General features: G+C 45.0%; 1 protein-coding gene across 1 annotated transcript in view; it reads right to left on the reverse strand.

Annotated features, from left to right (window-relative positions):
- Positions 1–13,698, reverse strand: part of SDK1 (sidekick cell adhesion molecule 1) — a 1,937,536-nt gene extending 1,923,838 nt beyond the window's left edge. Inside the window, exon 1 of the mRNA XM_086940699.1 lies at positions 12,817–13,698. Coding sequence (XP_086796825.1) covers positions 12,817–13,576 — 760 coding nt within the window. The 5' untranslated portion in view covers positions 13,577–13,698. The remainder of the gene's footprint in view (positions 1–12,816) is intronic.
- Between the last annotated feature and the right edge of the window lie 10,674 nt (positions 13,699–24,372).

The following is a 24,372-nucleotide window of genomic DNA, read 5'->3' on the forward strand; positions in this document are numbered from 1 at the left end:
TTTGCTTTCGGTCTGGCTGTCAGAAGGTGAACCGAAGCGCACATACCCATTTGTGGAGAAGTTGGTTTGTGTCTGTTAGGAAACCTTGAGCAAGTTGCTGCTTATCAGGCTGCCTGGTGAATTTCTTACACCGACAATATAACTGCATCAGGGGCTAAAAATTCCTTGGCTCAAATATGTGAAGGAGTCTTTTGAGAAAATTGGATCCGCCGATCTATTCATCAATCCTTCCAAAGTGAGTATGCAAGGCAAGGGTCTGGTCAAGGATCGGTTCTTTAAACATGTCTCAATGCTGCGGGAAGACACAGAGTTAGCCAAGAAATCGGTGAGAGAATACCTAGTAGTTAAGTCTGCCCAGAGCATTGAACTATACCTGTCTTGTTTAAGCAGTGCACATGATAGATTCCTAATGACCCGGTTCAGGCTTAATCTTCTGCATCATGAAGATGAATTGGACTTATGAGGGACAGGTGTCATGCAATGTGTCTTTTCTTTTAACTTACTGATTGAAATTGTACCATGTGGATTTTAGACTGATGAATTACTACCGTATTTTCTGGCGTATAAGACGACTTTTTAACCCTTGAAAATCTTTTCAAAAGTTGGGGGTCATCTAATACGCCGGGGTCATTTTATAAGCAAGCGAATATAGCCCAAACCCTATATTTTAAAAGGAAAAGTTGGGGGTCGTCTTATACGCCCAGTCGTCTTATACGCCAGAAAACAGGGTAATTCTTTTTGTGTTTGTATCTGTAACCTGTTTTGGATAAATTGCTACTTTTATGGTATTTTTACATACCGAATAAAGTTATTCTAAAAAAAAAACTGCATCAGTAACCCCAAGTAAAGAGATGGTGGATCTCCCTTGACGTTCCCATATTTGTAGAAGGGTAAACTCATCCAGGGTGTACCGCTTTAAAAAAATCATGTTCTGTGTTTCTGAATTAGTTCTTTATCAATTTCCCTAGAGAGGATGTTTTTATTACTTGATTAATATTGGAAGAAGCACAGCACTGTTATAGGTGCATATGTGTCAACACAGGAAGTCTTGTAAATCTAGAAACAGTTCACTTAAATACTACCTACAAAACAGGCCTACCAAATTAAATTAAGATGAACTGCTGTAAAACACACTTCTCTTCCATACAATAGAGACATATACGAGGAATTAAACTGAAAAGAAGACCGCACACGGTAAAGTAACTGAAATTATGCACAGAATTGCAGGGTTGGCGAGTACACAACAGCAAGGTGCAACTGCAAGGTGAAGGTTACATTTATTAGCGAGCCACATAAACTACTTTAAAAAGGTCACCTTAATTGATTCAGCAATTTACATGTAAAAAGTGACGCTTCTGCACAGCTGCAGGACTATTTCTGAACATCCACCTTTCAAAACAAAAAGGTCAGTCTGGCTTATAGCAAGATGGGAAACAACATGCAAATCGAGTGATGTAAATTTCAGCTTGCCAACAAGAGCTAGAGAGGTCAAATGAACACGAGCTAAAGTGCTCGTCTTTGTATTACACACAATGAGAAGAGAGTTTGCGGAGGCGTCTGGGAAGCAAGAAGGAAAGATAGCATCAAAAGAAATGAACTAAAAATCACTGAACAGAAGGAGTTTTTTTGTCAACACTATAGGCGGCTATTTTACTTCTGTGTTCATAAACTCACACTTCGAAACAACTTTTCCTTTTAGGCCCTAAATTTGAAATTGATTCCCGAACCGTCTTGAATTTTAATTTAAACACACTTATAGAGTGCGCTTTTACCTAGCGGTTTCTTGGCACTGAGGACTTTAACACCTTGGCTGCTAGGTGTTTTCCCCTCCTATGCTGACTTATCGTCATTCCTACTAATCATGACAAGCTCAGCTCGTCATCAGCACAGCTCAACCGTGCATCATGACGAGCTGAGCTCGTCATGAGCATGGAAAGGGTTAAAACCTGGGTGGCAGCTGTGAGAAAGCTAGACTGGAAATGCTTGCAGAAAGAGATGGGTTTTTAAGGCCTTACGGAAGTCAGGGAAAAGTGGGATGGATCGGATATTGAGAGGGAGGGAGTTCCAGAAAGTAGGGCCGAGGACCGCAAACTTCACCCCCACCATCCTCCTCTTCCTGAAACGAGGGACGGAAAGAAGGGACTGGGAGGAGGAGCGGAGCTCTCTGACTGGTGTATAGCTGGAGATTGCAGAGTTTATGAAGGCTGGGGCAGTTCCAGCTCGGGCCTGGAACGCAGTACAGCCCAGTTTGAAAAGGGCCCTCTCCCTAACGGGCAACCAATGCAAGTTTTTCAATACAGAGGTAGCATGATGGGATTTAGGGAGACCATAAATGAGGCGGGCCGCTTGGTTCTGAACCAGTTGTAGGCGTCGGAGAGCATAAGCCGGAACGCCATTGTACAGGATGTTACCGTAGTCCAGCCGTGATAAAACCATTGCCATCATGATGAGTTTGAGGGCGGGAAGGGAGAAAAATCAAGAGATTTTCCTGATAGTGCGAAGAGTGAAGAAGCAGGAGGACACCACCATACTGATCTGAGAGTGCAAAGTAAGGTTTTGGTTTAACGTGATCCCGAGTGTTTTAACAGAATGAGAAGGTGAGGGGGGGGGGGAACCAAGTGAAAGGGGCCAAAACATAGAGGTCCGGGGACTGGATGCACCACCGGTCAAAACCAGCTCAGTTTTGTCTGGGTTGAGTTTGAGGTGGTTAAAATTCATCCAGTCCCTGATGAAGATCAGGATTGATTGGAAATTAGAGATAGATTCAGGAGAGTGTGAGAGTGTCTTCGAAGAGAATCATCTCCAGGCAGGTGCCCCCAATTTTTGGCAGATAGTCATATGCCCAGGATCACACAATTTGGCCAACTGTTAAAAACTGTAATTTTAGCCGGAATTTCATTTGTACCACAATCAGAAAACTCGAACAATAGTGTGTATCAACACCAGGCCCACGTATGTCAAAATAACCAGTTTAAAATAGGCTGAGATTTCTTATAATTAAAAATAGCATTTAACTTCCAAAAACCTTCTCAGGCTGCCAATGTTATAGGTAAGTAAATTGCGGAATATTCAGTGCTGCCCCAGGGGTATCAATGTACTCTGAAGTGGAAGGAGGGCCAAACGAAGTCACTGTTCATAACACTTGAAAATTAATAAATAGTCTAATGCGTAAGTAGGTGCATGTATATCTTTTTCTAATTCAACGCTGCATGTAGCTCTCATTTGAGGGATGAAGGCGTGTTCATAGGTAACTTGAAAAAACTAATAATAAATCAATAGCTGAAAGATGATCAATGAATTCTCTGTGCTAGGACCAATCCTGTATATTTGTATAAGTATATATCTTGAGTTTATTGGCCACTGGTGTTCACGCCCATACAAAATGCTTTTGTGGTAGGTTGTAAAAAGAACGTTCTTCTGTAAAGGCAAAGGCGCTGAATGATTCGAAGCTGTTGAGCTAATGCAGCAATGTAAAAAAAAAAAAGCCAACGCAACGAAAAATGTCAGAAACAATTGTAGGATCCATTATTCTTAACTACAATTTATTTTCTACGAGCATTTAACTTCAATTGCAGAGGATAGGTGAAACCCTTTTCTTTTTTCTTCATCTACCTACTTTAATACAAATTAGACTTTTCCAAACTGAAATTCATTGATCATTGGTTAGTAGCCGTTTTAAGGTTAGGGATGATGGCTTCCTATATAGAATGGAAAAACTGAAAAAAGTACCCAGAGAATGGAAGTGAAACGCTTTAAGCACCGTGTCTGGAATGCTGACATCGGAAATCTCATATTGCTGATATTTACTGCTGCTCGCCTGCATTCAGAGCTCAGAAAAAGTCTGAATCAGTGACACTGACTAGATGGAGACGGACTGGCTTCTTTGCCGCCTCTAGGGGGTAAATTTGAAAGTATGGGTGCTAAAAGCTTTATTGTCAACATGCTTCTTGGCACTACCAGTTGTTAATTACCCTCCACTTCATTTTGAAAGCTCACCTTGAGCCGTAATAAATCCATTATAGTTAGATCAAAACACAGCTCTGAGAGAATCTTTGCTTAACCTCTAGTAGCTATGGCATAAGCAGTAGCCAAGCCCCAGTTAAGTGCATGCAAATTTCAAGCAGTACCTACATTTTCAAAGTATAACATTCCAAAACAAATTAAGTAAAATATCTAATAAGCAAAAAGACACCAAGAATATCAAAATAGGTTAAGGGGAACCGGCGATATGGGTTTTTAAAGTTTTAAAGGTACAAAGCACCTAGAAACGGTCCAGCACTGTGGAGAAATAATTTTGCGATGGACTAAGACTGTGGTGCAATTTCAGGCCGACCGTGATGGAGCGGATTTTGGCTACACTAAGTGGGTTGCCCCGGTAACAGGTTTTACCTTCAGACCTAATCTCCAATTGCTGTGAAACTGCATCTGGACAATACTGCAGACCTCACATCCTCAGGATGGACTTCCGCGCACTGGGTCTTTCTCTCTAGCTAGGTCTTCTGCAGGTTTTAGTCATCGTCCGTCAGTTTGGGTCTCTTAAAGTCTGCTGTTTTTTTACTTTTTGTGTCTTTGAAGCCGGTAAACACGAGTCCAACAACTGTACCCTTGTAGAGCAGTTCCAGTTGCAGTGTACCAGTAGGATTCAGGAGTCTTTGTGCGAGGCCTTGTCTTCACACAGGAGCCAAGTCCCATTCTTCTTCCAGAAAGGCCTTTTTCTTCAGATGGAGTCTTCCCAGGTCTAGGAATGTTCGGAGGAGGAGGTGAAGGATTTATCCAGTGCACTCGTCTGTTTTGGAGGGATTTAACCACTCAATTCTAACAATTTTCTTGCAGCCCCTCCAGCACTTCCTCTTTATCTTACTGTAAATGTAGCTAGGAGCCCTTATTTCATGAAAGTGAAGCCAGACTGCCAATGGCAAGGCATGTCTTTGGCTTCCTGGCCACTCTACTACCTGAAAGGGTCAAAACTGTTTTTCGTTCAACTTTGGCTGGAACATTACTGCCGAGAAGGGTATTGTGGATGAACTAAACATTCCCTCTAGGACGGGTCATCTTTTTATCTAAAAGTATTCCAAAGCTGCCTTTTGTTCTGCTAACTTTTCTGGTCCATTCCTAGCTGTTTAATTCTGCTACATTGTCAGCAGTTAACACCCATTGGCCTTTCCGGGTCCCAGAGGCAAGCTATTGTTATTGGTTCCAGACCCTAAAATATCCCTGCCAAATATGTGTTCCAGCTCTGGAGGTGTGAAAAATGTCAGAACTGGTTTCATCTATTTCTTGTCAGACAGCCTTAAGTACCTTAAGTTAATGTTCTGCTCAAGTTATCACACATCTGATTTTGCAATTAAGTCAGAGTTTACAAACTAAGCAGGAAATAACTTTCAAGCATCTTACAGCCCTTTCCTAAGTAGAGATGGAAAATAAATATTAGAATCTCACCTAAGCCTACTAGAGAAAAGGCAAGCCAGGTCTACGGAATAAAATAGCTTTTAGCTTTTATCACTTAGTCTGCCCTGTTCCCATGATGCACTGGGCCAGGGACAGACTGATTTGCATATAGCCAGGTTCTGAGCTGGGATGGTGCAGTGAGATAAATAACGGTGATGGATCAAGCCCTGATCTTTGGACTGGGTAAGAGTGGTCTGCTTAATTCAGACACTCTGTTCATCACCACCCCCTTTTCTGAATCAATGCATAGCCAGGCACTTTCAAGATGTTATGATGAATAAGTCCAGTAGCCGAGATGTAGATACGATGAAGGTTTATTGATCTTAGTTCTTAGGATGGTCTTCTAGAAAAGTTCTGTAGTTAGCCCCACCAGGAGCAGCTTTCCTGCTGCTCAGCCCATACTCCAACTGAGACTCCGCACATCACCAGGCACCCTAGCATTTCCTGCATCACCATGCACTCCAGCATTCCATACTCGCTGAGCAGCAAGGACATAGGAACAGGGAAGATGGATGCAACGTACCACACCAGATATAACATAACAGTTTAGAAGTGATAAAGTGAACAGTCCTAAAAAGGGGGGGCTCCTCCGTTGGAGCGGAGGGGCGTCACCCCACTTACAATTCCTCCCCAAAGCCCCAGAGATGAACAATAAAATGGTAATTTATTATTACCATATTATTTTTCATCCTCTAGCTGAGTGTCAGGACGGGATGGGGCAGCGGCTGAGTGACAGCAGCAGGGAGGAAGGTGTGCTGGTTAACCGCTCCCACGCTCATGACGAGCTCAGCTCATCATGAGCCACGGTTCTCGGTGGCTCATGACGAGCTGAGCTCGTCATGACCGTTAGAACACTCGCACGCTGGGCATATTCCCCTGCTGTGCGAGCGTTCTAATGAAACGGGTGTGGTCAAGACACACGACCACCGTTGCTCATGACGAACTGAGCTCGTCATGAGCCCTGGGGCGCTGTGCGTGCCACCCCTCCCCCCAGCACGGCAGGGGAATGACCCCAGCAGCCAAGGGGTTAATGCTCTGTTTAAACTGTGCATGTCTTTTTGGCCGGTCATCTTGCGACGACCAGCCACACATGTGCACTTTAAACCTCACAATCCAGCTATCTTAAGACGGCTGGGTTGAGAATAAGTGCAGGCCTCCAGAGCGATGAGGAGCGCCGAGTGAGGCCGCTCCCACCAATCCTGGCGCTGCTCTCATGGTGCAAGTGGTACAAAAGGGGGTGGTGATGGACGGAGCATCTGAACCAAACACTCACACCCAGTCAACAGATCTGGGTTTAATCCATCACTGTTCTTTAGCCCACTCTGCCACCCCAGTTCAGACAACATGGTGCAAGTGAGCAAAGCCAGGACTGGGCAAGGGAGTTCCAGCATCCGGTTCCAGTAAAGAAGAGGTCAGGACGAGGACGTCACGTCAATTAAGTTTGATTTTTTAACATGTTCAAGTTGCAGCTATCACCAAATGTGTAAAAATATACGTTGAGAGTTACTTGCATAACGTACAGCGTATAGGCTTCAAAGAGGTGCATAGACAATGTCACACTCACACTGAGGCAAATGTTCAGGTATATGATTGTCAACCCGCATTCGCCCCCGATCACTATCACACTTTGCCTATACCCACTAAACATTGCAGTTGAAACATACTGAACCTCCAACATGCAGTATTTTACAAATGGACAACTTTGGGAGCATCAATTTCAACACTTCTGAAGACCCATTAGTTATGGCCACAATTGCATTACAAATACAACATTGAGACGGATTCCAAGGTGAACTGTGGATAAATGAGGGCTTCCTGGATAAATAGGTTCCTATGTGCAAGAGAGGTAAAGAAAAACTGGGGGCACAAAAGGGATGTATGGAAGAAACAAACTGTGTTTAAGAGCGAGCCCAATGTAACACTTCCCTGCCAGTGCATGCATTAGGGCTTTTTAAAAAAGTGAATGGGCAATGCTATAAGTAACCCTCTACAGGGTGTGTGGTGGCCTCCTTCTTTAGGAGTTTTACCCAACCCTTCTGCTAAGGTTAGAAATGTGGGCATAGTTTTTGATGACAAGCTCAATTTTGTAGCTCATGCTAATCAAACAGTGGTGAGTGCTCATCACAAACTCAGATTAATTAGGAAAATCATCCCTTTTCTTTCGGATAGTGCGGGGAAAAACAGTGGTGAGCACATTGGTGCGCTCCTCGCTTGATTATTGCAACGGTCTGTTTGTTAACGCACAATCCCGGGTAATCTCTAAGTTGCAAATGATCCAAAATGCAGCAGCAAGACTACTCTCCAAAACTCCAAAATTTAATTCAGTCAGCCATATAATAAAAAGCTATCATTGGCTATCAATCAAAAATCGCATTAAATTCAAATCACTCTGCTTAACGTTTAAAGCCATTCACAACCAGGGCCCTAGATTTCTGCAAACCCAGCTTGCTACCTACTGTCCATCTAGACCACTGAGATCGATGTCACTGCACCAACTAGTGGTACCACGCACCAGGACGGTCACATGGGGAGACAGGCGTTTCACGGTATCTGCGGCCAGACTTTGGAACTCGCTCCCACTGACAATCCGAGCAGCTCAATCGCTCCTCCAATTCCGGAAACTGGTGAAGACTTGGTTGTTTAACCAGTAATGGGTACTACGTCTAGATGTTGCCCCCTCAGAAATCCTGTTTTGTATTCATAGCGCCAAGACGCCCATGGGCAAACGTATGCGCTCTACAAATTGTATTAATAAATAAATAAATAAATAAATAAATAAATAAAGCAGTTGCTCCTGACATGTAGAAAGGTTCAGTGCTCGCCCAAGCGTTCAGCGCATGCAAATCACAAGAACAAATCAGCAGTAACTGAGATTACCTTCAAAGAGGTTTTCTATTTACCTGCAGCACTCAATCAATATTATTCCAGTTCCTTTTCATAGAAGCCGCGTGATTCAGAGCCTTGAGTAACACCTTGAGGCATTCACGGCATGTAGCGAACGGCAATACTTTGCCTTCTGGGACTCAGTTTTGATGTTCACATTACTAATAAATACCCAATTATTTAAAAAAACAGTGCAATGCAGTACAGTTAACATCTTTGCATAATACAATTCAGAAATAATAAAAAAGACCTTTTCAAAACTAAAATAATATAGGCATATGAATTCCAGCATGCAAAAAGCTACAGTCACTATAGAAAATGACAGACCTGGCAGAAGGTGCCATCAATAAAACTGTAGAGGGTAAAGGATGAAATGCTAGAAAGAAATAGAGTCATATGTAATTAAATGTGGCCACATTCTAGTCCATCATCCTTTCACACATTATGCCACTTCAGACAGAGACCAACCACATGCATATCAGTTTTGATAGTGCTCCAATAGCTGGAGTCTAGCTGGAACCGCCAGGCCAGGTCCCTCCAGACGGGTATACAAGCATCCCCAGAATTGTTCGGCCTACCTGGACCAAATGAAAGAGGGGCAGCTTGAGTTCTATGGATCAGTAAGCCCAGGAACATATCTGTTGCATTTAGGGCATCTCACTTACAAAAACATGAGTGCTGGAATGCTTGAATTAATATCAACCACTGGTATTTACCACTGTCTGAACTCCAATTCAATGTTTTGGGCCACTGTAACACTGTAGACTGTGAACAGTCTTATGCTCTTAAGATTTGTTCCTGCTCCAATAGGAACAGTTCAGCCGTAACTACCAGGCCTGGTCCCCTCCGCGCAGTTTCAAAGGATCAAAGCTGTGCCTCACCGATGAGGTGCTGCAAACCTGAAGCCAATGTGCGGTTGCTGGTGTTTCTGGAACATGGCCTGATATATATCAGGTTGGACAATCACAACTTGAGCAGGACCATGGCTGATTTGCATATTGTTACTCCCTACGTGGAAAGACATGATGTGCATAACACCAAAGCACTGGAATGGTGCCCAGGCAATTGACAACAGCTGAGACTTTTGGTCCCCCCATAAACGTTTGTATTTTCAGCATGACAAACCAAGTGAGATGGTAATGACGAGACATAAGTTCAAAATACATAGGGTGACCAGATTTTTTAAATTAAACAACGGCCTTTGACATCAAAATAGGGCCGGGCTGGATCATGGTCACAGAAGGGCTTTACAATATTTTTTTATATATATATATATATATATATATATATATATATATATATATATATATATATATATATATATATATATACGAACACCTTCCTCCAAAAGAACGAAGCAGGAACTCGGGGGGGACAGGAAAGACGGGTTTTATTAGCAAACAGGCAGTCCCAGTGGCGGTAGATGCATTTTGTCGTTGTGGCTTCCTCAGTACCCAACACCGGGAGCCCTCATCTATGTTGTTTCATTCCTGCTGCCTCTGATGTAGTACTGGCGTGATCTGCTCCTCCCCCTGACGATAAGGCACACCTGTCGTAGTCCGTTTGACTTGGAGGACTACAACTCCCAAAAGGCCATGTGATCTCGGCAATTCGGGTCGGTGGAATGGGGAAGGTGTGCAGCTAATCTTCACTGCGGTCACAAAGCAGGACACGATGACCGAGCCTTCCACTGCCAAAGAGCCAGCAAGCCCGTCCTCAAGTCCCCTTATAACGCCACAGCTTCGCATGCAGAAAGTCACATATGCAGGGATCAAGTATGCAGGATGCACAATGTCCAAAACGAGGTAAAATACCTCACTGCTCCGGGTCCTCTGCAGGCGAAGCGGGAACTGGACTATCCTTCCCAGGAAACCGGAGATGCCGTGAAGCTATATATACACTTATATTGACCAAGATCCTCCCCACCAAAACATAGTCCTGTTAATAGGTCACTGGCCGTCACTGGTTTAGGGTGATGGGCCAATTACCCCTCATTACATCCTGCTGTGCTGCCTGAGTGAAGCAAACACAAGGAGATGATGGGCAGAGCGCTGAAACTTTTCAGACACTCACCCCCAGTCACAGATCTGGGTTGAATCCATCATCGTTCTTTAGCTTACTTCCCCACCCCAGTTCAGACCCAGCCATATGCAAATCAGTCTCGACCCTGTGCCTCATGGGAACAGTCCAGACCAAACTGCCAAGTCAGGTCTTCCCTAGACGGGAAAAAGGCATCCTTGGACCATTTTCGGGGTAACACCCCTCATCAGCCAGGCTAGGTTGAATCCAGTGGCAAAGTGAGCAAAGGACACCCTTCTGGGCATACCCCGCCAACTTAGGGCGAACAAAGCAAACACAAGGAGATGATGGACGGAGTACTGAAACTTTTCAGACACTCACCCCAGTCACAGATCTGGGTTGAATCCATCATCGTTCTTAGGCTCACTTCGCAACCCCAATTCAGTCCCAGCCATATGCAAATCAGTCTCGACCCTGTGCCTCATTGCCTGCCTATCCAGGTCTTCCCTGGACCGGAAACAAGTATCCTGGGACGTGTTTCTAGATAACACCTCTCATCAGCCAGCCTAGCCTGAATCCAGTGGCAAAGTGAGTCAGCACAGCAGGGAGCTTTTCAAACAATGAAATTCAGTGCTGTGAAGAGAGCTTTTTAAAAGGCTCCACTTGAACTTCTGTTCCTGTTGTGCAGAGAGGAACAGAGGAAACGTGAGCCTGCAAAACACTCGATTAATGTGAGGGCTCACCTGATCCTCTCTCAAAAACCGGTATATGTCTTTGATTCAGTTATTACTGGTACAATCCTTAAAAAACCGGGACTGTCCGGGCAAAATCTGAGATGTCTGGTCACCCTAAGAATACAACAGCGAGTCATTGCCAGTGGCCAATACTACTGAGAGCATTCCAGCATTCACTTTTTGTTGTTCAATAGATTAAATGTTGACCCTTGCCAACTACATGGGATTGCTACACCTCGTTATATGTGGTCAGGATTCAGAATTCACTCCGATAGCATCAGGAAATTTCCTGTTCTGGATTTTCACATTAAAATGTATTGTTGGCAAATGTATTAGTAGTCCAATTAATTAAATTGAGGCAAATCTGGACATCAATCCCCAGAATACATTAGCTTTGCAATGAATGGCCTACATTGGAAACGTGGGAGTAGATTCACAAAAACATTTATGAGTATGAATAGTAGTGCCTTTTTCACTCTTACAAGCCCTTCTGAAACAGTGCGAACCGCCCAACACTATTAGTAAAAGTTCAAAGTCAAAGTGCTTTCTATTTGCACTAGTTACGGATGAATAACCACTGAATATTCCATTCTAGATGCCTTGGGGCCACGTCTCAAAGGCATGTAAAGTAAGTAGAGGAGAACAACTTTATGTACTCCAGAAATGTCTGTGTGTATCCGGGCACTGGGAGCTAAGAAGCATCTTTCGGCTCTTTCAGTTACGGTATGCCTGACAGTGAAAAAGACTGCAAGTAACATCTACCCAATGAGTCTGAAAAAGACTGCAAGTAACATCTACCCAATGAGTCTGTGTAGCTTCCCGTCAAGCAACTATCTTCAAAACATTAAAATCTTAATTAGGTTTTCAAACCATTGGCAAACTTATGAAGTCTGTTGGCTATATCAACAAAAATAGATCATTTGATCGTCTTCTCTTTCTTTCTTGCCCTTGTGGCTATGCTTTTGCAGTCACACGTGCAGTTAACTAAATACCTCCCTTTATATTCATATGGGCTTGTAAGAATAAATGGCATAAACTGGGACCAGGCAGTTAGCCTTACGAACCCCTTTTGAGTACATATCATGGTGCGTTGGTCGATTATACACTTAGGGCCAGATGTATCAAAGGGTTTTACTCATTCTGTGTCTATGGGAAAATGTGTTCATACATATGGCCCTTAAGTCGTCGTGTCCGAGATTCTGTGGCGTTGGAAGTAATGGGTGGCTGGAAAGCATGAACCCTCTTACCAAAATACTTAACATGTGACCCGGGTTGTTAATGCATTCCTGGCGCAGATGCCAGGTCTTCCTGCATCATGTGTCATTCCTTTGCCCAGCAATGGTCTTCTATTCATCAGCATGTTGCATTATGTGACCTGTGTAAGGATTGGCTTACAAGTCCCAGCATGTAAAATGCTATAGAACAAAATGCCAGAGCAGGACTGCCTGGAAGTGACATAAAGACACCCATGGCAGGAGACAACTTCAGGTTAATAACATCCATATGGTAAAGACAACCTGTTGGCAAATTTCAGCAATAAAAGCAAGGATGGCAGTGCCATTGTTATTAACAGCAGTCTGTTGTGTGTTGAGTTGTTTTCAACACTAGGGAGTTTTTTGTGTTTAAAGAATTTTATTATATTTTAAGCAAATTTAAAATGCAGATTGGTGAATCTAGACTGGGGGGGTTTGAAACCCCCAGCACATGTGTAAAGTTCAGAAGCATGACTTACCCTGGGCCAGTGTGTTCCACACGTGGAGCTGCAGCAGCAGCAGCAGATATGCCCACCATGCCCGGCAGAAGCTGAGGTGCTTCGCCTTCATACTCCAACTATTCCCTGCAGCATTCCCGACTTCCCGTGCAGCGTTTCCAGTGATAACCATTTCCAGTGTGCCAATTGCCAAGCGTGCTTCCCTGTGCTTGGCAGTGCCCTTAGCGACACTCCCCGGGTGTGCGATAGTACCCCCTGGGTGCCTGGCTGTGCTACGGTCAGTAATCCCAATGTGCCTGGCAGAGTCTTCGCCAGCACATTCCATGTGGTTGGCAGAGCCTGCAGTGCCATGGGCAGCACTCTCCACGTGCCCAGCAGCTCCCTGTTTGGCACTCCGTGTGCACCCGACAGGGACATTCGCACATTTTAACAAGTTCCCGTCACAGTGAAGGGCACTGTGCCTGGCAATGCCCTGGGCAGCACGCCCCATGTTCAAGTCGGTGTTCCGAGTGGCTCGAGCCCTGTGCCTGGCAGTGTCCTGGGCAACACTACCCATGTGCCTGGCAGCGCCCTGAGATGCATTCTCCAGGCGTGGGGCAGCGCCACTTCCGTAGCGGGCAGTTGACTGGCAGGTGGTACCCGGGTTGCCGCTGCCCATGGCGCCCGGCGTTGGAACATCCACCGCCACCTCCTTCCTCACACTGCCCGGCTCCCAGTGACTTCTGCTTCCACTGCAGGGGACCCCTCGGCAGGACATGTACACATCACCAGCCACTGCCATGACTCCTGGCAGGCAGATCACAGAATCGAAGCAAGCAGCGCCAAGATCAGCAGTCCATGTGCTGTATTCTATACCCTGGTCCTCGGATGCAAACTTTCACTCCATCACTTTCAGTGCACAGTGCGAGGCTGGTGCACCTGAATCAACAGCAGAAGAACAGAAACAGAAGAAGAATCTCTTCCGACTGCCAGTTGCCTTTAATCACAAAAAAAAAAACACAAAGTCATCCGTTTAAGTCTCCCCACTCGCCTTCCCGCGGTTTCACCCCGTCCGTGCGCGGAGAGGGTTTCCCTTCTCTGGACTGGCACCTGTCATGGGACTACACGGCCAGTGGTCTTTACAAGCCGCGGAATCCCGCCCCCGCTTCTAGGGGGAGGGGTTTTCTGCTTCTTTATTTTCACTTGCAGTTTGCAAAGCCGACAGTTTCCTCCGGGCGGGACAGTTAGGAGGACGTCGGAGGGGTACTTTGATGGCTGCAGCAGGCAGCTTGGTCCCTGCCTCGGCGTGTGTGCATGTACCTCCCAAAATAGGGGCGGCGCGCAGGGTCTCTCCCCTCCCAGTGTTTGGAAGTTTCCCAACTCGGTTGTTCCAGAGGTTTTTTTACTTCCCTTTTCCGCGCTGAGGGGAGAGCAGCGGTCTGTCTGTGGCACCTGCTGCCTCCTCACAGCGGCCGCTGGAGGGAGAGACTGGCAGCTTCTCCCGCTCCGAGCCGCCCGGCCGGTGCAGGTCCCTCCCTTTCGGCGGAGGGGGGTGCGGGGTCTCCTTCCTCGGGGAGGAGCCGGGGAAGGCGGCTGGGAAACGGGGCTCGCCAGGTGGATGCAAATAAACACAACCGGCGGCTGATAAACACGGCGAGGATCCTCTTGGGAAATAAAAAAGGCGCCGAGTCATGGGAGCGCAACAGCGCCCTTCCGATTCCCGGCGGGAAGCGCCTTCAACAGGGCTCCTAGGCGCTGCCCACCGCGACTACCCAGTCACGAAATACTCCATCGCCCTCGGCGAACTCCCTGCAGGAAACAGCTTATAACTTCAATTTTTTTTAATGTTTCGAGCCTAAGCACCTCTATTCATAAAAGAGAGCGAGTTTAAATGATGGACAGGGTAGCATATTTAGATTTCCATATTTTATGAGATCAGAATGTCAAAAACCCGAATAAAATGTATATATATTTTTTTAGTGGGGATGTTAATGATGGGTTACCTTCTACAGAAGAAGGGCATTTTATGTATTCCCATGATTAAATGTAACCATGTTACAGGTGCGCTGACTTTCTAGAATGTGTTAATGCGACTAACATTCAACTATTTAAAGTATATTGAGGGAAGTTTTCGATATGGGCGGGAAATGCGTAACCGCCGGTAAGTTCTCCTCAGATAGACCACACACTGCGCCCGCCATACCTTTCAATTGATTTTTTTTTAGATACTGGGAACAGCGACTATAGCAGGGATAAACATGACCGGGTGCAGCCTGCGCCTTGAGGCTCCTTTTCCCAGGCTTCGCCCCGCCCCAATCCTGGCAAGCGGGCACCATTAACCATCAGCTATTCCCAGCTCATGCCCACTGCACCCCCTACCGTCGGAAGCGCTGCAATTGCAGCAACATCTCGGCTCTCCCAGCTCCAATCAGCACGCTCAAGCAACACAAGGGAGCTTGTTACAAAGCCAGCTTTGTGTGCAAGCGGGCGTTGCCTTTCTTGATTCATGTTATTGTAAGGCTTGCCCAGGTGGGAAAAAGTCAGACGGTGTGCAGCGACACGCCCTCTCGCCCTTGATAGTTTAAAATTAACACACCCTTTTGTGCATGTGAAACAAAGCAGTTTGGCGCACTTTTATGCATTAAGAGTCTGTTTTGCAGTTCTGGTTTTTGACTGTTGGCGCACACGCTTGTCTCCCGAGTATTGTTTTATTTCTTTGGAAATACGTCAAATATGAACCAGTATATCATAATAAAGCAGTTGGTGGCACCGTTTATTTAGACTTTGCTGGTGCCAAGAGTTATCTGTGGCAAGAAGGAGCACTTTGCTACTGCAACAAGTCTTGAGATGAAACCCCTGTGTGTGTGCATGTATAATAACTATGCTGCGCCGTAGGGAAGATTTTTTTTATTCACAGACAGGTCTCAATTACTATTGCCCTAGTTTCCAGTCGATAATTGCTGCACACAATAAAACCTGACAGTGATTAATCAGGTGTAATAAGTATCATGATTTCTAAATATTGCTTATGAAATTCCCAATCAGGGTGCTGGTTTAGCGTTGACAGCGGCCAGTGTGAGTATGTTTGTTGACACTCTCCACCACATAGGCCATGAATTCCCTCTTACCACCTTTTAACAGTGACCCTCAAGTCTCCATAACCACTCACATGCTTTTGTTTTATAGAACTACTCATACCAGTGTAGGGTGTCATAGCACTTTACATCACATAGAGACAATGAATCACACATGTGTAAATCAGTGCCTAAGAAATGTTACATAAGAAAGAGGAGTACAAGATATAGGAGTGACATGCAGTGCTTAATTTGAGCCGGTGGTTTTCGGTGTTCGGCACTAGCACTTTATTGTCAAAGCCTGGTCTTATAACAACCTGTCACATGGTGGCGCTGTTTGTCTAATTTTGTGATTTTGTTAAAATATACATTAAATTCTCTAATACCTGCCACCGGTGGCATGTATTAGTCATTTTGAATGCATATCTGAAGCTTGAATTGTCATTCTTGTATATGTGTTATAGTTAGTTGTAATGGTACTGTCATTGACAGTGCTAGTGGGGGCAGTATGTGGTGCACGCTGCACTGGCCTCCCGATAAGTACTGGTCACATGTCATTCATTCTGGGTATAGTTTGAGAGTACGTGAACTGGAGAAGCACAAACTCAGAATTTAAAATGTACCACCATGGTTGGGCGTTGTCTTTGCTAATAAGAATTAATTTCTTCCCAAATGTACCCTTTTTTCAACATTAAGATAATGAAAAACTGGGGGGAAATCAACGCTTTAACCAATACCTTGTAGTTTCCACACAGCTCTTTGATGACAGTTAATAGCTCACTGTTCTATATTAGGATTTTAATTTCTAAATTGCAGGTAATAAAAGGATCTCTTCGACAAAAGCAGTAACCCCCTGAACTATTTATATTATATGCACTTCTGTTATCTGCATGGTGCACGTGCTTTGCAGCAGGCATATTAACCCTCTGCGCTACCTCGAGTCAAAACTTCCACTAGAAGATACTCAATCTAACCCCAGCAGGTCCTATAATCACCACACATTTCTTGACATTTTTATTGTTGCCTGAAACTTGCTCGGGGAAAGGAACGCTGCAGCAGGTGTCTTTCATTCCACTAAATATGTGACGGCACAGCGCCCCCCCTGAAGTCCGCGCCGGGTGCGCTGGCACCGATCGCACCGCCCTAAAGCCGGCCCTGTTCCCAGTAAATAATGGCGAAATCTAATAGTAGTTGGATGTTTTGCAATGTTATTATCCCAACTCTATACATCCCTGCAATAGAACCCAGTCTGTGCTTCAACTGTCAGCAAACATGTGAAAATAGCAATTATTTAAAGCTCCTTCTATATTCTTAATGTTGTTGGTACTGAAGTGATATGGCAGGTCGCCAGTAATGTCGTTAATGATCTAATTTCTTATGTGTGTAAAGAAATATAAATGCTGTTGAGGTTAAACATTCTAGCACTATCCTTGTAGCTATTACTTGTTGCAGGAAGACTGCAATTAAACTTTAAAAAGAAAGTTGTCCTTATAATTGCTATAACATTGTAAATGCTTATAAAAACAGACTGTACTTCCCTTATCAGAAAAAAAGATCTCAAAAAGATTAATGCAACTATGATTCAGTGTTGATATCACTTAACTGGTGCCATCATTGACGACACCAGTGATGTCATCTTGATGCCTCCTGTGATGTGAGTGTCATGTGCAGTGCATTGATGGAGTTACAGTTCCCTAGGGCTCTTAAAATGATGAATTGCAGTGGGTGGGAAGTGAGCCATTTGCACATTAAACAGGCAAGATGGGTCAAAGAAGTTCAGCAGTACGTTTATTCAGCCGTAGGAGCCCACGCCCTCAAGATCCTCCCTCCACGAGTTACAAACTCCAACTGGTTTAGATAGAGTTGAAAACCATGGAAAAGGAACCCAGAATGGCGAGCCTAGGACAAAGGTAAAGATGATGTGGCCAGCATGAGCCACGATACACCACAAAGATAGGATACGTAACAACACTACATCTTCTCCCTCCTTTACAAAAAAAAAAGAAATACAACCTGAAACACAAGAACATAAATAAAACATCTGCACATATGAATAATGGAAATCAATAGATGTACGTCAACTCATGTAAAAATCTTTAAAACTGGAGGGCATTGAAACATTATGCACAAGCCTCTGACGCTTCAGAGCCACTGGAATTACCAGTGCTTTGTGAATCTGAGTTATCTGAAGAGACCAAATTATTTATGTCATCAGCCAACACAGGCTCTGTAACATCTGAAAGAAAGGAAGCAGAAGTTCCAGCACCTGCACCAATATACATGAGCCACAACTGCCAAACCAGCAAGCACCACCACCATAGGCTTCCTCCAAGCTGCCTCTGTGTTTGTTTATTTTGTCAGCCCTTTTGCTCCACCACCTCATTTTCTCAATCAGATCAAGAATCCCACCCTCGTCGCCAAATACGAAGTGAGCCATTTGCACATTAAACAGGAAAGACAGGTCAAACTAGTTTAGCAGTACCTTCATTCAGCCACAAGAGCCCACATCCTGAAGATGCTTCCTTCACAAGTTCCCATCTCCAGTTTGGTTTTCGACTGCCTCACAGCACCGAGACGGCCTTGGTGACTGTGATGGACGAACTTAGAAGGCGGTCTGACAGGGGTCAGTCAGCAGTACTCATTCTGCTTGACCTGTCGGCCGTCTTCGACACGGTCAACCATCAAATTTTGTTGAGTAGGCTGAGGGAGGTAGGGGTAACGGGGCTTGCCATGAAATGGTTGCAGTCCTTTCTACAGGACAGACAGAAGGCAGTGTCTCTTTCCCCTTTTCAATCTTCTTTTACCAATATTTTGCATGGTGTACCGCAGGGCTCGGCCATCATCCCTATACTTTTTAATATCTACATGAAACCGCTAATGGCGGTCATCAGAAAACATAAGATTAACATCATAAATTATGCTGATGACACCCAGTTGATCATTTCTTTGGAAGGGGACCAGTCAACTTCATTGGAAGGGTTTCATAGTTGTTTGCGGGACACAGAATTGTGGCTTAGGGAAAACTCGCTGCAATTTAATGCTGATAAAACGGAGTTGCTTTATTGCACCACGGAAAGGCTCCCTTTCAGGTTGCCCAGCAATTTTTGGCCCTTGGATACCCCAACCCCAGTGCAGCCTCTAAAGACAGTTCGTAATCTAGGTGTGATCTTTGATTGTCAGCTAACTTTGGAAGCGCAGGTGACAAAAACAGTGGGGTGCTGTCTTGCCATCATTAGATCATTGAGGAAGATTTTTCCTCTGCTTCCCTCCTTGGCTCGCACATTGATAGCACGCAGCACTATCCTCAGTAGGTTGGACTACTGTAATGCCCTGCTGCTGGAAGCTCCTAACTTTTTATTGGATAGGTTGCAAAGGATCCAGTCCATGGCAGCCAAATTAGTCGTGGCTGGTCTAAAAGGTCCTCTTCCTCTCAGGCATTGGCGGAACTACACTGGCTGCCGCTGAGACAAAGAGTTCAGTTCAAATCTCTTTGTCTAGGGTTTAAGGCTCTGAATAGGATGGGGTCGGTCTCCTTTCAAAAGAAATTTTCCTGGTATATGCCCACGAGAACCTTGTGCTCCTCAGGGGCAAAGTTAGTGAGGGTACCAACATTTAGGAAGGTGAGGTCAGGTGGCAGATCCTTTGAGGTGGCTGCTGCCAGGCTCTGGAATGCCCTGCCTCTGGAACTTAAGCAAGTTAATGAGCTTCTGCGTTTTAGAAAAAGGCTAAAAACCTGGCTCTTCCCGAAGATTTATTAAACTGCTGTTGCGTGGCCTCACAATTGTGTATCTCTGAAAAGGTTTAGCGCCAGGATGCCTGCAAGGTGACAGTGCGCTCTAGAAGTACTATAAATAAATAACAAATAAATAAGCTGTAGTTGGGAAACCTTAGAGAAGGAGCCCAGACCGTGGCCAGCATAAGCCACAATACAACACAACACAACAGTAGGACAAGTAACAACACTATAGTGGAGCAGTACTGGTCCTTTAATAGAAGTCTAATCAGGGAACTTTTATGAGTTCTTCATTTAATCCGAGGACAAGTGGTCAATCTATCTATAAGTTTACCCCTTCTAAGTCTTCTCTACACATTTATAGCTTACTTATCCCATACACTGGGGAATTAATGTGTAGCAAACCACAAAAAGGAAATCTTTTCTTAAAGTTCTAGTTCATAGGAAGTTTGATGCAATTCTGTTCAGCAGTTTTTGATGTAGCAGAGAACAAAAAATCCTATGAACTTAAAATGAAAATATTTTTATCCCCTTCTCCGTTACTGCCTTTGACCTTCAGGTAGTCTGATATACTGAAACGCAGCTGAATGCAAGAATCATCTTACTGTGCTAAACTTACAGATAAAGCAAAAAAGGCATTTTCAGTGAAAAGTAAAATGTAATCACTGATCTGCGATCCCTTACTCTACAGAGAAGCTGAGGTGGTGTAATCGTAACCAGAGCAAAATGCTACCAAAATAGGATATTTATAGGTTAGCGCACCACCTTTACCCCACCTCGCATCCTGTCTTTTTGACTGAACTGACTCCAGCCCTGCCATATACTATTTTGATCATGAAACATATTTTCATCACTAGTTCCATCCATTCTGAAAACGGAACACACATTATTGTAATTTGTGCTTGTTAGATCTGGGGGTCTCTAGTTGGCAGAGGTAGGTACCACTGTCCAAATAGGGACCCTTGCTTCTAGTCAGGGTAAGGGGGATACAATCTTTAGATAACCTCTGCTCACCCCCTTGGTAGCTTGGCATGAGCAGACAGGCTTATCAACGGCAATGTGTAAAGTATTTGTACCAACACTCAGTAACACAGTGAAAACACCACAAATGGACTCCACACCAGTTTAGGAAAATAAAATATCTTTATCTAAACTACACAGGACCAAAACGACAAAAATCCAGCATACACAGTTCAAGAATATGATTTTAAAAGAGTTCTAGGGTTTGCATCAAAATAATTCACAGTTGCGTCACGTTTAACCCAAAGTACCTGTAGATGCGACAAAAGTTCCAAATGGAAGCAGCAGCGATGAAAAACAAGCGATGCGTCACCCCTGAGGCACTGGGGAGGCGATGCGGGCGTGTTGTGACGAATCCGGTCTGTATGGGGAGGGATGCGATAACTTGTATGGATTCCGGTGCGCGGGTTCGATAGGAAGCGTCTCGCACAGGCACGATGCGACGATCTTCGGGACGGCGACGATCTGAGGTGCAGCGGCGATGCACGGCGCAGCTTCGATCTTCTCCTCTTGCGGGCCCTCAATGCGATGGCTCTGCAACAATGTTCGCAGCGACGTGAAGCGGTCTGCAAGCAAGCGATGGGTGATATTACCCAACAGCGACAGGCTCTGCGACGATACTCGCAGCGACTGGAATCTTCCCAGACCGGGGCGATGCGTTCCGCAAGCGAACAATGCGTTGGTTCTTTCTTTTCTCCTTGTCCAGCTTCCCAAACAGCAGGCAACAACTTCCAGATGCCCCACAATTGGGTCAAGCACTCTAGGAAGGGCAGAACTCACTCAGCAGAGTTCAGGGGGGAAGCTGGGGATGAAGTCCTTTTGTTCCTGGGACCTCTTAACAGGAGGCCAGCTCTCATCAGGCCCTTGAAGATCTCTTCAAGCAAGGGGACACAGCACACAGCAAAGTCCTTCTCCTCTCCTTGGCAGCAAAGCAACTGTAGGTCAGTCCACAAGCACACAGCAGGAAAGTCCTTCCTCTTCAGTCTTCCAGCTTTCTCCTTGGCAGAGGTTCCTTCTTGGTTCCAGGATGATCTAATTTTCTGAGGTCTGGGCATCCCTTTTAGTACCAGTCTTTCATTTGTTCTCTGGAGGCAGAGGGGCCTTGGCTTAGTCAGAACCAGTTCTGGTCAGTCCTGGAGCACTCTGTTTTCCTGACTTCTTCTTTCATTTCAGAGAGAGGGGCAGGGTCGTCAGGCGCCCAGCAGGAGGTGGAGCCTGCATTGTGGAAGGCAGGCACAGCCTTATTCAGGGCCCAAGTGCTATCCCCTCCCACCACTCAAGATGTAATGGAGCTATTCAACCTATGGATGACTCACTCAGCCTCAGGGAGCACCCCAGCCCCTGTCACTCACAAACCAGACAGTCAATTCACAAACAGGTCAAGGCACACAGAAAAGTCAGACAAGAAAACAGCCACTTTCTAAACATGCTGTTTTCAAACACAGGATTTAAAAAACACCCTTCCTAAAAGATGTGTTATTAAATTCTGAGTTCAGGGATACCAGACTTTAATTTTCTATCTTGCTCCTATGGGAAGATATGCAGGAAAACATTATACACAGCATTCCCCATTATAGCATATGGGAAAGATAGCCATTCAATAGTGAAAAAACGAAAATGGCTGTAATTCACTACCAGAGCATGTCACCCACACTAGTGCATGTTCCACCTTTCACATACACTGCTCACTGCCCAGGGGGGTACCTAGGCCTTCCATAGGGGTGTCCAATGTTTACAGAAAGGGAAGGGTTAGGCCTGGCCAGTGTGAACACTGGTCAGGTCAGCATAGCAGTTAGCAACTGCACACAGGCACTGCGGTGGCAGGCCTGAGAGACCATTTTTAGGGCTACTCCTGTGGGTGGCACAATCAGTGCTGCAGGCCGACTAGTAGCATTTGAATCATCAGCCCTGGCACTCAGTGCACTTACTAGGGACCTACTGGTAAAACAAGTATGCCAATCATGGATAACCAATCACAATAACAATTTATACAGAGAGCATATGCACGTTAGCACTGATCCGCATTGGTAAAATGCCCAGAGTCCTGTAGCCAACAACCACATGTCTGGAAAAATAAAGGAGGAAGGAGCAAAAAGTTTGTGGATAACCCTGCAAAAAGGGTCATTTCCAACAGTGATAGTGTTCATTATGTAATGTGTTAGACCTGTCAGCCTTAAGGTGGTCTTCCCCCAAAACGTTTTGCTTTACTCCTACATATTTTTTTGATCTTGTGTTTGTTGGCCCGAGGGCTCTGTGTTTTTTACCACCGATAACCAGTGCTTAAGTGCATGAGCTCATTCCTTAAATCATGGTAACTTTGGCTTATCCCTAGTCGGCATGTTTAATTTTATTTAAAGTGGTACTACATGTACCCAGGGACAGTAAATGCAATGCTACTAGTGGGTCTGCAGCTCTTGTTGTGCCACCCACTCACGTAGTCCTTTAAACATGTTTCATGCCTGCCATTGCAGTCTCTGTGTGCAGTTTTAAACTGCCATTTCAACCTTTTTAATACACATGTCACTCCTAGGGTAGGTATCAGACAAGGGCAGTTCCTAAGGGGTGGAAGGAAGGGGAAAGGGAAAAGACAAAACTTTTGACATGTTGCCTTCACACACCCGAAGAGTTGTCATGCTTCATCATTGGGCCTTGCTCCTCGTCGGGCCGGCGCTGCAATGCTCAACAGGCTCACCGTTTTTGGGGCTCTTTGTTGGAGATCTTTTTAGGAGAAGCCGTTGGGTACGTGTGGGTAAGGAGGCAATGTGAGATGTGGTGCTTGTATGAAGTGGTCTAAAATAGGTCAGGGTCAGTCCTAGGCTCAATAAATTTAATGGTAAGGTAAATCCTGCCTAACTAAAAAGATTTTTGGACGCCCCGTCGGACTACAATGATCCTACCAGGCTGTCACTAATGTGGGGTCGACATGTTTAGTGCCTAAATGTTCCAGAGGAATCGGTTGGCACTTCTTCAGGAGCTATGTGTGAAATTAAAGTGCACAACTAATAGAGGGGCTCCAAGACTTATTTAGGGGTAGCCTGAAGTGGGGCCCTAGTAGCCCTGTACGAGGCAATGTACCAGGAGCTACTGCCCGACGGTGGTGATACGGAGCACAAAGTTGCTCCACTCAAGTGGGTGGCGTCAACTCGCCGGTGTGCCTATCCAAGTGGATCCGGAGCAGCCCTGAGGGCAGGGAGTAGCATTAAAAAAAAGTAGGACATGTACTTTTACGTTTTCATTCATTCAAAAATCCGTATTTCAGCACAGTAGCCATAAAATCACATATAAAACATTGTATTCATATAAAATGAGAAAATATATATGCAATCTGACATGAACATTAAAACTATACGATACATCTGTAACCAATTTCATTTAATTGAAACAAATATAACATTATAGCAGAATTCATAGTGGACCTATGGATTGTTTATTTGAATCGTCAATTAATCTGAGCCCTAGATCTAATATGAGAGGGATTAGGAGGTACTAATAGGGAGGCCAGTCAATTGATGCATAAATCGATTTTCAGCTGTTACTACGGTAGTCACATCTCTGTGGCTTCACAGCAGCAGCGGCTCACATGCTATGGCGGAGGAGTGTTACCCCATCTGCCAGCAACATAAAAAAAATATAAAAACAAAGCCATAATAAAGCCCGCTTTATTATCGGTTTATTTATTTTCAGGCCAAACCTTGAGAGGGCGCTGAGGTGATGATATGCACTGACGGGGAGTGGTGGGTACTGATAGCAGTGCGCATGACAGTTTGGCTG

This window comes from Lissotriton vulgaris, chromosome 10, assembly GCF_964263255.1.
Source record: "Lissotriton vulgaris chromosome 10, aLisVul1.2, whole genome shotgun sequence".
In the NCBI taxonomy this organism is placed as follows: domain Eukaryota; kingdom Metazoa; phylum Chordata; class Amphibia; order Caudata; family Salamandridae; genus Lissotriton; species Lissotriton vulgaris.